The 14,981-nt window shown below is 38.5% G+C and overlaps 1 protein-coding gene across 8 annotated transcripts in view; it reads left to right on the top strand.

Moving 5' to 3' along the window:
• The window catches only part of Snap91 (synaptosomal-associated protein, 91kDa), a 125,559-nt gene that overhangs the window by 1,279 nt on the left and 109,299 nt on the right, over positions 1-14,981 (top strand). For all 8 annotated transcript variants that reach the window (XM_013510916.1, XM_013510915.1, XM_013510918.1 and 5 more), the window contains exon 2: positions 124-283. In XM_013510916.1, coding sequence (XP_013366370.1) covers positions 154-283 — 130 coding nt within the window. In that variant the 5' untranslated portion in view covers positions 124-153. The remainder of the gene's footprint in view (positions 1-123; positions 284-14,981) is intronic.

Genomic DNA, 14,981 nt, shown 5'->3' with positions numbered 1-14,981 from the left:
GCCCCGGAGGTGGTGCCAGGGCGGGGTCGGCGGCGGAGAGAGCCGCCATGCGGCTGGCGGAGGCGAGGCCGGGGGCTCGGCGGGGCGGGTGGAAAGCGGACCGTGTCCCCTTCTTTCCTGCAGAAGAGCAGGCAGTAGGCACGGCTGGGGAAGATGTCGGGCCAGACGCTCACGGATCGGATCGCCGCCGCTCAGTACAGCGTGACGGGCTCTGCGGTAGCGAGAGCGGTCTGCAAAGCCACCACTCATGAGGTGATGGGCCCCAAGAAGAAGCACCTGGACTGTAAGCATCTCTTTATATAAGCAGGACGCGGCGGCGGCGGCGCCCAGGACGCCCGCGGCGCGGCCTGGCTGGCAGTGGGTCATGCAGAGCCCTGGAACTCCCCCTCGGGTTGCCACTGAGCTGGACGTCTCCGGCGGTGGAGATCGCGCCTTGGGTCCGCCCTGCAACCTGGCCTGTCCAGCCGCGTTTTCCTTGTGTTGACCTCCAAGGTCTTGGTGGAGGGGACACACACACACACACACACACACACACACACACACACACGAAATAGTACAAATATTGGATTAGGTGCTTTGCATTTCCCATTTCTTCCTTCCTCCAGGTTAAAGGAAATCAGTCAAAATGGGGGAAAAGATGAATTCAGGGAAGGTCAAACCTGCCACCCTAGTTAGTTCCTACATACATTTTCAATAATTCTAAAGCACTGTACTCTTTTTTCAGTGTTGGTACTGAGGGTGTGTGTGTGTGTGAGAGAGAGAGAGAGAGAGAGAGATGCATCACACCAAATTGAAATTAATTGAAGCTATCAAATGAAATGACACTACATAGAGGATGGCCATTTTGTGTTACATATCCGGGTACACTTCTTTGTACCATTCTCAGAAAATGCTGGGGACAGTGATAATCTCGTGGTGACAGGATGGGTATACTTACCATTGGAGATGGTGCAGTTTTAGATGAAAACATTTCGTTCTTATTTTTTTCATGTTGACTATATGAATAAACCAGACTTTATTTTTTCATTCGATTAACATATAAATCTTTTGTTACTGTGAAGGGTAAATAAGGGCACTTTAAAAAAAAGAGTTTTACTTGCTTTGGGTATGAGGCTCCTTGTAAATAAGGCTACATAAGAATATATTTTGATGTTTCTGCTCAGTCTTTTTGATCTGCTTAGGATCTTCGGTTATGACATTTGTTGGCGAGAGAGACACAGGTGTAGCCATGCCCAGTTCCCCGTCTGGCTTTCTTCACCCATTTTCTGGTTTTCTTTAGCTTAAGTCCATCCCCCACTGTCTCTTGTGCAGCTGAGAAAATGGCACCAGTGTTAAAACCAACTCCAGCTTTATCATCTGCACAAGCAAAGCTTGAGGAAGCTTACAGCTGGACATTGTAGAAGTTGTTCAGCCCTGTGAGCCTGTTGTCTCCTAGCACTGAATAATTTTTTTTAGAATCTCTTCTGAGAAGAAAACACAGTCACTCCTTTCCTGAGGAACTGTTTAACAAAATTTGTCGACTACAGTATTGTATGTTATTCATGTAATACAGAGTAACAGAGGCCTCCAGGGCCAGGACATCTAAGTGAAGTAGAAATTATAAATTCATGACCAGCTCGTTTTGCTGCGGTGTGCTGAATCATTTAGCCATTTTTGCCATCAGTTTCCCCAACTCTGAAAGGATGACTCATGTCTTGACAGTGTTTCTCAGTCTAGGAAATTCTCATAATATAAAAAGGGATAGGTTTGGAACACGTTCAGGGGTTTGGGCATTTCATGAAGACATCATTCACATAAAGACTGACTTTTGAGACCTAAAAATTTAGTCACCTGAATGTGTTTGATCTGGGAAAGTCTTTTAAAATTTTTGAAAGTGGGAGATTTTTCAGTGACCTGAGCACCTATTAGTGATGAGAATGATTTTGAAGATATGGAATACAGGAGGAGGATTTCATGTTAACAGAGAGCAGGTGAAGTAGGAGCTGGTGTTAAATTATTACTGTGGATAATCATATTAGATCACCATTTATTGAGCAATTACTGTATGCCCGGCATTGAGCTTTATATTATTAATTGCTCACCATTTAGGTTCAGCGAGGATCATAAACTTGCATAGTTTTTAACCATGCATTTAACTGTCATCTGAAGTGTATTTGATAGTATTTTCTATTGATGAGGGGAAGAAAGGAACCATATTAGCCTAACTACTATAATCTCCAAAATATCTACCTTGCTTTTCTGGCTTTGTGTAGAATTGAGCATCATAAACCTTACACATGTTGTGGTCTCTGTTGATGAAATTTTTTTAAATTCTGCCGTAGAAATGAGTAAAACCAAATACTGAGTAATAATACTGAGTAGTGGGTTTTTTGCAATGTTTTTACTTGTCCAATAAGTAATAAAATAAATTATCTTCTACCTTAAGCCAACCTTTGAGTGAAATTTGGAGAAATAGGTATCACACTGCCAGTGTGTCCTATTCTAAGAAAAGGTTATTTTTGAAATCTGAGTATATAAATTATATGTATTATAGAGGACGTCTCCACTCAGAATTTCTTGTGAAGTAGTTCCTTTGAAAAATAATAGCCTACCTAGGGAATTTATGCACAGGCTTAAAAACAATAAAAACTGAAAAAAAATTACAACGTTTTAAAAAAGTGAGTCACACCTGTTAGTAAAACATTCAACTGCATAACTAAAATTTGTGTATAAGAATGGAAGAATTTTTAAGTAGTTGGCATTTCACTGGGTGGGAGGAAAAAACAAATGTAGAGTTTGGGGGTTTGAGACAAATTATTTGATTTGTTACAGTGTTTCCCTTCAGAGTTTAGATTGGTAGATAATTAGAATAAAGTTTATAGTGCTGTGATTTTTATTAACTATTGGATTAATTGGACTCAAGAATCTTTATGGAATGTGTATTTAATATATAAAGTACTGATTTAGAAGATAATCCTTTTTAGGTGGAAATTTCAAGAAAATTATTGTGAATGTTAGTGATTTATAAACTAATGCTTAATGGTATATGATTTATATGTTTGAAGAAATGATTTATTAACAACTAGAAGCAGAACTGCATATGGTTAAAGGGTGAAAGTAAAATGAAACTGCATATATACTCAGGATTTTTTCTACTAACAATGCTCTTCTTCAGAGAAAAACCTATTCAGAAGACCGTTGCCATAGTCAGCAGTTACGTTGAGTTTAAAGGATTTCATATACTTTGATGGTGTCCATAAGTGGTATGCATTTGATGGTATTTTTGCATTATATAAAACTTCCAGCTCATACCCTATCCCACAAGAGTAGTGTTGCCCTTTGCACATGAACATGAAAGATGTAATCAAGGTTAGTTTGATGGTTTTTCTGCAAACATCTGTACTGTACATCCTCACCTTTCACTTGTAACTTGTGCCTCTATAGCAGCCAGAACTCAACAAATAGTGCATCTTTTTTATTACAACTTTTAACACTTCGGTGAGTTTCCCTGCTCTTCTGCTTTGTGGTTGATGGGTAACAAATAGCGCCGGTTAAAAATAAAGTAAAAAAAATCCACCAGGACACCCACTGTCTAACAAAGTACTATGCAGGGTTTCAAATAAATAGAATAGGCTCAGAGAAACATCTGTAGGGAAGAATTTTGAAACTTTTGCAACCTTGGTATAAGATTTATTTCATTAATAGTGCTTATGATCGGTTTCCAAATACTGTATGCTACATTTTTTGTGCTGTACTATTTAAGAGCATCAAAATTCAGATTTACACATTATTATTATCAAATCCAACCTATTAGAAAGTCAACTTGGTTATCAGTAATTATATTTTTCCCATATTAAACTTCTTGAGTGTTTTTAGTAATTAGTTTAATCCCCATTAAAAGCAAGTGCTTCAAGTTCTAAATCTTATGTTTGAGATACTGTAATTTTATAAATTCATTTCTCAAAACTAAGAAAAATAGAGCCAGGGATATAGCTCAGGGGCACAGCGCCTTCCTGGCAAGTGCAAGGTCATGAGCTTGATTCCTGGTACCAAAAAACGAAACAAAAGCAGAAAAAGTAAGATTATTGTTCTTAGAAGAATATCTAATAAAGGTAGTGCAGGATATGGACTGTGTTTGATTCAAATAAAATATTGGCAAAGTATCATAAAATTCCAGCTGCTTTAATTCTACTAATAAAGTATCTGTGAAAGCTGGGCATGGTGGTACATGCCTATAATCCCAGCACTTGGGAGGCTAAGGCAAGAGGGTTGTGAGTTCAAGGCCAGACTAGGCTACACAGCAGACCCTGTTTCAAAAAAATATACAAAAAAGTAAGAAATTTTCTGAATAAAAATAGGACAAAAAGTTAAATTTAAAAGTTAATTTACATAAATTTGCTTAGTGCATATAAATATACTTTGATTTAGAAAAGAAAAATATATTTTGATATAAAGAAATGCAATTTGCCTACTAGTTCAATGAGTACCTTGTGATAGCTTTCGATATGCTGAAAGATCTAAAAGTAAGAAAAGCTCATTAATAAAGTAGAACAGTGTGTAAATTACTGAACACTAGGATATTTTCAACATGAGAGGTATACTAACTTTGATTCTATTTGTTCTCATTTAACTATTTGCTGTTGCCTAAACACACTCTCTTATTTTCCCATACCAAGCACACTGTGTTTCTTCTTGATTTCAGCTCAAGCAGGAGATGGTTTAAATCAGACTACTATACTATTTTTTAGACAGCATGAAGAGATAGAGCAAATATACTTCAGAACAGCATTTGATCTAATAGTGTTTATATTATAAGGAGTCCAATCTGTGTCCTCTTAAGATATTCTTGTAAGATGCTCAGATTCTGTGATATTCTGTGATATGGTGTTCAGTATTCCAGAAGGGGAGAAGATCATGTATGTTCTAGGATTGGCAGCAGAAAGGAAAGCAAAAGAGTGGCAAAGAGTCTTAGGTAATAGGAGGGAACATACTTTAGAAAAAACTTTAAAGTAACTAAACAGGCTATGTATCACCTTGTGACATAATAAGGATTTTTTTTTTTTGAGACAGTTTCTCACTATACAGCTCAGGATGGCCTTGAACTAACTTTGTGGCCCAGGCTGGCCTCAAACTCACAGCGATCCTCCTGCCTCAGCCTCCCAAGTGCTGGGATTACAGGTGTGCACCACCACACCTGACTGCTGAATACTTACATGTAATTTTATTTTGGTACATTTAGTTGCCATAGATCTTTCTCTTAGTTTATTTTCAGAAACGTCCTTTAAAAATCTTCCCTCCTCCCTTCAAGTTAATTGATGATGGGATAGTTTTCTTCAGAGTTTGATTTCACTAACTCAATAAAGAGGGTCAGAAGTCAATATGACCCTATTCCCGGAGGGCTAAGGGTGCCTTCCTAACAGAATTGTATTTTGGTGACTCAGTGCCTGAGCCAGAATCTGCGGAGAGTGCCTTCAAATATAATCATCCTGTTTACATAATTTGAAAAGCCCTATTTACCACCATTAAAATTGTTATTCTTGAGTTCTATTTCTTTCGTAAATTTCTTTCTCTTTTTAGAGAAATTACTTGCTTGTAAAGGGATCTGAGTGTTTTTTTTTTTTCCTTAGGCATTTATGTAGTGTGGGAGTTGCTCTATGTTCTTCTTATAAAGGAGAGAATAGTCAAATGAGATACTTTAACATCAGTTGTACAATGACTTGTGAATAGAATATTAGATTCTCTCTTGGGGTGGTGAGTGACAAACCAGAGAATTGTACATTGAGGTCCACATTCTTTCTCTAGCTGTTTTCCTGTTCTCTCATTTGTCCTACGTGAGTGAGGATCCCCTTGTCCACTGTGTGTTCATAACTTCATGCTTCTTAGAGAAGGATCTAGTGTGTTCTAATGGCTTTTGTGATGTGCCATTCCTGGCTCCCCCGGGGAAAGAGAAACTAGCTCTTTTTCTGCTGTATGTGGTTTTGCTTTTTCATTTGATCATCCTCCTAAGGTTAGCACTTCTATTTTTAATTATAACTCCCCTCCTTTCTGCAGGAGTTATTTTCTCTGTCATCTGTATCTCTAACCTCTCATTCTATATAACTTTATAAACATTTTCAAGTATGTCCACTTAAAACAAGCAAAAATAAAAACGACCCCCTTACAAATGTCTCTGAGCTCTATGACCTCTTCCCTCAAGCAACCTGTCATCCTCTGCTTTTTTCTTTCCCACAACTAACCTTCTTGAAACAGTGATCTCACCACTTCAGAGTAAACAAACAATTTCTGTGCCTGTTTGGGCGTTGCATGATTGGCTTAATTCATGTTTGGAATATTCATATTGTTATTGGATACCAGTCATTGCCTGCTCAACAAGGCAGTAGTCTGAGTTATCCCTCATATCTTAGATCTAGTGGGTGATCCATTATTTTAGAACTCTTTGAAATCTGCTTGTTTACCTATCCTCTCCCTTGGTTGATGTCAGTAATGAACTTCATCTGTAAAATGCAGACTAATAATAGTACCTGTCTCACTTTTGATGATGGATAAAAACAAAAGAGCATATAAAATACTTAGCCTAGAGTTTGACACACAAATATTCAGTAATAATCAGTTGTTATCACTGCTAGTACTGCTAATCATTACTAGTACAATTGCTACTGCTGTTATTATTGCTACTGCTAGTACCATAACTACTGCCACTATCGCTGTAACAGTTCATATATATCTTTAGTGATTTACTTCTCCATACTTATGCTGTACCCCTCTCTTTAACTCTTTATCATATTTTACTTTAATTTCAACTATCCTGTTTTATAGTTTGGAAGTTATGTATACTACCTGCATTCTTTTAGTGATTATCCTTAAGAATTCATATGTATTCTTTGCAGTATATCAGTATCTCTTTTTCCGAAAGAAATTCAGAAACTTTGAACGTTACCTGCTTTTGATTTGTGTGATAGCATTATCTAATGCTTTAGTTCCACCATAGTTTTAACCATCAAAGCTTGGCATAATTATTTGATTGAAGCATTTTCTACTTACATAAATTTGCCTTGTAATTTCTTAAGTCACAGTTCCGTAGTTTTCTTGAACTGTGTCCTGACGCTCCTTCAGTGAGGCTTTTTGCTGGTAAACTCTGTTTTGATCTTTAAAAATCATATTTGATTCATGATTTTGAAAAATAATGTATTTGGATATGCAATTCTAGAATGACCATTATTTTATCTTTGTGCTCTGAAGAATTCATCCTGCCTTATCTCACCTACCTGCCTTTAGGTGAGATAAGCTGTGTGTGCTTATGTTTTGGCTGCTTTTATAATCTTCTATTTATGTTGTCCTTTAGTAGTGATACGACTAGCTGTGGCTTTCCTTTTGTTTATCCTGTTGGAATTTGTGTTTCTAGAGCCTGATAATTAATGTTTCTCATCAGTTCTGGAAAATGTTCTGCCTGTCCGTTATCACTGATTTTTGCCTATACCAGTTCCTTTTCTTTTTCTGCCCTTCACATGTGATTAGATGTATGTTAGACTTTATGGTATTCGTGTGTCTCTAAACACATCTTTCACACCCCTCAGTGCTCTTTTTTCAGTTTCCTTTTCTGTTCAGTATGTTTTATTTTCGGGTACTGTATCAAGTTCATGGCTTCTCTTTAATTGTGCATTATCCACTTTTGTACATCCTTAACTTTTTTATTCACATTTTTTAATCCTTGAAATTTTTCAGATTTGCTTGCTCTTGGATAGTATACCTTTCTTACTCACATGTTTAGTTCTTTTACTTCTTTGCCATTTTAACAAAACTAATTTTATGTTCTGTACCTCATAGGTTTAGTATATGAAGTTCTGTTTCTATTGTTGCACGCACCTGACCCTCAGTCATGGTTTTGTAATTCTAGACTCTGTGGTCGTGTTGGCTAGAACCTCATCTGTGAGAATCCTGGGAAGCCTAGGGTCACCTGGAGAGCATTTGTGTGTGCTTCCAAAAGGACCCACAGGTGCTACCATGCTGGGAGCACTTTAAGTTGATTTCTGCTCTAGGATCTTCCCATCCACAGCAGGCCCGGGTCTCTGATCCTTATCCATAATTTGAAACTTTCAAAAACTAAGAAGACCAAAATGAATTTTAAAAATACTTTAGTGGCAAAAGTTGACCTTAAGGGCCGGGGATGTAGCTCAGATGGCACAGCCCCTGTCTGGCAAGCACGAGGTACTGAGTTTGACTCCTGGTACCAAAAAGAAAAAAGAAAAAGGTTGAACTTACATAGCTTTTGCATTATTTATCACACAGGTTGATATGTCAAGCTACAAAAATACTTTCACACCATTTTGTGCTGTGGGCATTATAGTAGCGCATTAATATGTGGCGTGTATACCATCATATGTTTGTTGAATCTGAAAAATCATAGATTCTGAAACACATATGGCCCTGAGGATTTTAGGTGTTGGAGTGTAGATCTGCAGTATAAATTTGGACAAGAAGAAAGCTCTGGTTACCAGCACCCTAGAGAGTGCCTCATCCACCCAGGGCATAGGCTTAGTAGGACACATTTTTCTATTGTCTTCTTCTACTTTTTTTGTTTTATTCCTGTTAATTTTATAATCATAGAAGGATCCCAGATTTATGTGGGGGTCTTAGCTCCATCTAGTCACCTTGCTTAGCATCAAAAGCCTGTCACCTGCTAGCCACAGAAGATGTTGAGATCCGCGCCTCTAAACTATTGAGATTAACACCTGCCTCCGGGCAGCCTTCTCTTCAGTATTGTTCTACTGTGTGGTTTTCTGAAACCTTTTTCTTTTTTGACCCTTGGGCTTGCTTTTATTGAGACTTCAGTCAAATGGTTGGAAGGATAACTGCTATATTTATCAGGATTATCAGCTGTCTTCTCTTTGGTAGTTCACCTGTGTACTGGAAATGGAGTCAACCTGATTTTCTATCTTTTGTTCTTGTCTGTATACACAAACACATATACCTCAAATGTTATTCTTGAGCTACTGTTTTAATTCTTTAGAGTCACTGTACCGTGCATTACTTTGAGGCCTTTGCACGTGTCTCTGTGTCTTAACGCATTTCTGTCTCATTTCTGAAACCTAGCTTTAGGCAGTTCTCAGCGCATGGACGGCCCCCTGTGCGTATACCCCTCCCTTATTCACGAGGCTGAAGTGGGATTCTGTTTACTAGTTGGTTGGGTTTTTTTTCCTGTAGTCTGAAGCTTATTTCAGACTGATTCATCTCTAACACCAAACCTAGTGATAGCAGATTTTGGTAACTATTTGCTCAATTATGATTTTTTAAATTACATCCTTCATGTTTCCCAAACTAAACACTTGTATTCTTGTGATATGATTAAATTCGGTTTGAATAAAAGTATCAGCTTGATAGGGAAATCCAGAATGATGAGCACTTAGAAAAAAGTTACAGTTTAAACAATTTATATCTATGATTTTTTAGTTGTGGATTTAAAGCACATATATACTTCTCTTGGGACATACCATTCATGATTAGATACTAGGATGACCAGGTATTAGATAAAATCCTTCATTAGCATTTTGTGTGTATATGTACATTCTTTGGTTTTTGAATTGGTTACAGCTGGGTACCTGTCTTGGTTACTTTTCTGTCATTGCTGGGACAAAATACCTGATGCCCAAAATTAAGGAAGGAAAGGTTTATTTCGCTTACAGTTTGTGGAGGTTTTAGTCCATACTTGGCAGGTTACAAGGCAGAGTGGCACATGGCAGAGGGCTACAGCTCATGACGGCAGAACACAGCCAAAGCAACAAGCACAAAAGGGAGGAATGGCTGCAAGCAGCCTCTTCCTCTCCCTTACATATGCAAACTATCCACCCCAGGGCGGGTGTAGCTCTCACAACCATAATCAGTCAAACTCTAAAAGCCTGCCCCATGACCACATGAGGCTTTGGGGGGGACACACAGACACAAACCATAACAGTACCATTGCTTTACTCATTTTGTAATTCATGAGTATATACATTGTGCATTATAAGGATGGATACAGAAGAAAAACATGATTTCAGAAGATAAACAACAAACTGTCAGAATGCACTGAAGTGGTATTCACTATTTGGTGATATTATTCAATAACTTGACAGTATTACCATTAACAACCTGAGGGTAGGGCAGGGGATGCCTTGACAAAACACTCACCTAGCAGCTGTGAGGCGGTGCTCTGGGCTCAATCCCCAGCACTGAAAGAAACAAACAAAACATTTCAGGGCTTTAGAACAGCAGTGATTTTAACCTAAAATTTAAAGGGTTTTTGCTTTGGTAAAAAGTAAAATAAGTGGCAACATATTTAATTTGGTTTTTAATGACTATTTCAGCATTGAGGGCATTGGGGGTTTCAGTCGCTTATTTAGTATAATCTCATATTTATTCATTCTAAAAATATTAGGATATTTGCTAGATACCAGGATTTATCCCAAGAGGCATTGATGTCATTCTGAAAAAGATGCATGCAGTCCATGGCATCAGAGAGCTTTCAAGTTAGTAGGAGAGACAGAAAATGAAAGAAATAATTACAAATTATTCAAAAGAATTAAGTTTTAGCAGGGAAGGTGCAGCCTTCAGTAGGGGAGGAACCTTGAAGAGGAAGTGATGCTAAGCCTTAGGTCAGGAACCTACGGACAAGGGCTGTTGCAGACTGCGCTTTGGGAGGAGCCTCACAGAAAACAAGACGCACCTTGGGAAGTTGAAGAGTTGAGAGTTGCTGGAGGACTGAGTTTGGAAAGGAAGAGGATGTCAAGGGATGACACCTGAACTGTGGGCAGCCTTTGAGGCTGAGTACGATCTTAGAAGTTAAACAGCCTCTTAAATTTTACAAGTGAGACAGCTCAGTCCCAAAAAGGTCAAACCGCACATTCTATAAGGGTTTATACTGAATAATTTTTATCTGCCTGTCTCAAGCAGGTACGTTAATGTGTCATTGCTTTGTTCACCTATACCTGCTTACAGAAGTTCACTGTAATCTCACTATTAACCTGGCTCATGTTAATGCGTGCAATTTACACCTCCTCCAAGTTCTAACTTGGTAATCAGATTATGGATTCATGTAGTTTTGTTGTGGATTTTTCCTTTTGACCCGTCACGTTCGGAGGGTGTTTGTGTTTTGCTAGCCTCCGCATTACGTGTTTTGACATGTAACACTGTTGTAGGCTGGCTTTGAACGAGGGTGGCCCCAGGGAAGCTTCCACACAGGGCTCATTTGAGGCTGCGCTATTGAGTGGGCTGAACCAGCTATTTAATACCTGCATCTCTTCACTGCTTTGTGACTGTTGAGTTGGTCATTTTCTACATAATTCTCACCATTCTTCCAAAAGAGTGACTCGCTTGATTTTACCTTTACTTCTGCATTGCATTTTGTGAAGAAATGTCAACTCTAGTGACAGTGATATGTCAAGGGTTTGTTTTAACTAATACCAGGTAGAAAGTGAATGGCTTGTGTACTCAGGTGACGGGGAGACTTGAATTGGTACAAATATTTAGGAGGGTGGATTGTCAGTGTCAGTCCAAACCCTTGAAAAGTACTTGACCCAGCAGCTTGACTGATACAACTTTATCTTAAGAACTAAAGAAAACTATACATCCAAGGGTGTTTGTTGCATCGATGTACAGAGAGGAAAGCAAAATGGAATACATCTGAGTACTTTTTTTAAAAAAAGATGGGGGGTTGGGGATTTAGCTCAGCGGCAAAAGCACCTGCCTGGCAAGTGCAAGGTCGTGAGTTCGGTTCCTGGTACCGGAGAAAAACCAAAAAAAAAACCAAAAAACAAAAATAAAAAAAGATGGTATCTCCAAAAGGTGAGAAACCCTTGAAAAAATGAGGTATTAAAGTATACTGACATGGAAAGAAGATTTATCAATAAAATGTTTTTCACATATATACATATATATTCACATATATATATGCCTATAATACATATTTTGGAAGAATATATGTCAAAATGTTGCATGTGAATTGAAGCATTTTGACTTAGCCATGACTTCTGCTTGCTTGTTATAGGAATTTAGATCGAACTCATTCAGGCCAAAAGGGAGTATTCTGGTCCTAGTAACCAGTATGAAGAAAAAGCAGGAATGAAGCAGGACCTCTCTTACTTGTTCAGCAGTCTTCCCTCATTTCCCGTTCCTCATACTTCTTTTTCCCACGGTAGAAGTAAAGCACTGCTTCATTCTTCAGACTTTCTCAGAAACTCTGGAAACAGAGTAAACTAAAGCTCCCAGGGTCATGTCTTCATAGCCTTACTGAAAAATCAATTTTTTTTTGGAGAGCTAGAGTTTTACAAAATCACAGGGAATAAACTCTTGATTTCCTCAGTGCAGGTCATGGTTGATCTTCGTATGTGGCGTGATAGTAGGACTGTCAGAAGCACCTGTTGGGAATCCCAAGAGCTAGTGACTTGATACAAGTTTTATTTCTTGCTCATATTGCATTCTGCTATGTGGGTGGCTCCTTCTAGTTAGAAATTCTATCATTTATGGTTTAAGAGTCCCCCACTGCAGTTTGTGTATCTGGCTAATGAGGAAGGAAAACAGGAAAAAATTGCAGTGGTAAGACCAGCCCTAGTCATCATATTTACCTATGTTCCATTGTCGGAAATTCAGTTAAGGACCTCATTGGAATGTAGGGGGAGCCTGGGTACAGCTCTGAGTTCAAGACAAGGGAATGGGACAGGAACACACAGCGTTGACTCTACCATGCCCATGGAAATGAAACTGGGCAGTGATTTGACACCTGTGTCTTAAAAATACTTTTTATGTCACTGAGATCCCCATAGATTCCACTGATATAGTAATGTAGTCATTAAGATACAGTAATAAACTGGCCACTGTTAATTTTTTTTTCTACGAGGCCAGATGTCCTGAAATGAATGACTAATGGCCAGATAGTGGATTCTCTGCATAGCCCTTCATCCCTGGCAGATACTGCTTATTGATCCTAGTGCTCCTTAAAGCTTTGGTTTGGCCTCAAACTGCATCTATATATAGTGCCTCAAATTTCCACTGTCAATTGTAGTTAAGACGTAAACTGAAATTTGTCATCCTTCATCTAAGCAATTTATCTTATGCGGGGTACTAAGACAAGATGTTCACTGCATTTGCATAGATGCCCAGAGCTGGCATTCACATGGATGCTTCCAAGCCCAGGCTTCATCTGCCCAGTGTGTTCTTCCTTATAGTCTGGTCACCCAGTGATTTGTGTGAGTAGGTCCTGGTGGGGGGAGTTTTCCATTTCCGCTTGATAGCAAAATATGGTTGTTCTTGATTTTATCTTTTACATTAGTGGAGATAGTTACAGCTATTGTGACACAGGGAAAGGATGTTTTGGATTTTGCATTTAAAATTTAAACTTTCTCTAGGCATCAAGTCTGGTATTCTTTCGCCTTAAATATGACTCATACACGGCTTATTTGCATTTTAGCACCTAAGAAGTTTTCTCTGAATTGCTACTTGTGTACATACATGGATATGATCTCTTTTTAAATTCAAGATAATTTTTGATGGGCTTGTTTGATGTAAAATACATTAGGAATCTCTCTTTTTCTTTAAGATTTAAAAGAAGAAAAATAAAGCGCTTCTCTAGGCGTGAAGGCAAGGCTAATTTGTGAGCACATGCCGTGCCTGGCACATGTACCATATGTGTGGCTTGCTGCCTTCCTCACAAAGCTCCTGTGAGGTGAATTCTCCCAGCTGCAGTTTACAGAGGAGAAAAACAAGGCACACTGAGGTTAAGGAATTCATCAGAGGCCCCGCTGTTAATGAGGGGAGAAGTCAGGATGTCTTCAGCGGTCCCTCCCGCAAGACTCACTGGTTTTTTGTGTGTGGGATTTTTTTCCCTTTTTATCATGTCCTTTTGCTTCTGTATCTCTGTGTAGTGTTACAAGTAGTGATAATCAAACACAAACAAACACAGCAAAAAATAGGTATAACACTATGTAATTGCTTTGGAGCTGAAAAATGGGGTTAGAATTTAAGGTAGTTCATTAGCTAATTAGTTGCAGGTAAAGCCCCTGTGCGGGCACACCGCTGGCTAATGGGGAGCAAAAAAGTGAACGGATACGATCAAATGACTGTCCTTGAGCCTGTGTTACCCCTCATCAGTCATGTCTTTTGATGGTTTGCTATTCGAGCATTTACCTTAGCATACTTGTTAATTAAGAACTTGAGAGCTGGTGGGCGATATAGCAGCAGAAAGCGCACTGTTTGTCATCAGAAGACCTAGTGTAACTCCAGGTTCAGTTGCTTCTGACTGTGATCTTGGCCAGACAAATGTAATTTCTTTGGGCCTCAGTCTCGTCTCTTCTAAGGCGTCATGGGGTAGAAGTAACAACTAAATCGGTACGTGTGCTGAAAACAGTAACAACAAGTTTCAACCCTGAATTATTCTGCAAATGACTATCATTAGAAGAAAAAGCCTTTTCCACCCCAACCGCTGTCTTCCTAGGTGTTAAATTCTGTGTGCAGCAGTAAATACACAAAAAGAGCTCAGTGTCAGCTGTTCTGTGCTTATCTCTGGCATCTGCTAGAGAGAAGATGGTTTATTCCTAAAAAAGATGTGAGAAGATAATGGAAATGAAACATTCACTGCGGTTTCATAGTTTTCCTTTCATTCATTGACACATATGAGTAATTATTAGACTATAAATAGAAAATATATTTAATTAAAATCATCTCCTAAAATAAAATACTAATAACTTTGAAATATGTGTTAGGGTTTACATTTATTAGTGTAGATTAGATAACCCTGCCTTTGCCTCCTGCTGCTGGGATTATAGGTATGCATCACCTGCCAAAGCATTTGAAATAAGGAGGCTTTTAGTAAAAGAGATACAGCTCTTTAAGAAGAGTAATGGTTGGTTCCATTAAAGTGTTTAAAACACATAAAGTATATGAGGTGACTTTATTATTAGGACTGAGTTTTTCATGGTTAGTATTTTCTGCTTGTCTTGGTTACTTTTCTCTCGTTGCTGGGACAAAACACCCAA

The sequence above is a fragment of the Chinchilla lanigera genome, unplaced genomic scaffold (genome assembly GCF_000276665.1).
Source record: "Chinchilla lanigera isolate Chin_1 unplaced genomic scaffold, ChiLan1.0 scaffold00010, whole genome shotgun sequence".
NCBI classification, from domain to species: Eukaryota; Metazoa; Chordata; class Mammalia; order Rodentia; family Chinchillidae; genus Chinchilla; species Chinchilla lanigera.
The sequence above is the reverse complement of the archived record's forward strand: the minus strand, read 5'-3'. Positions and strand labels throughout refer to the sequence as shown.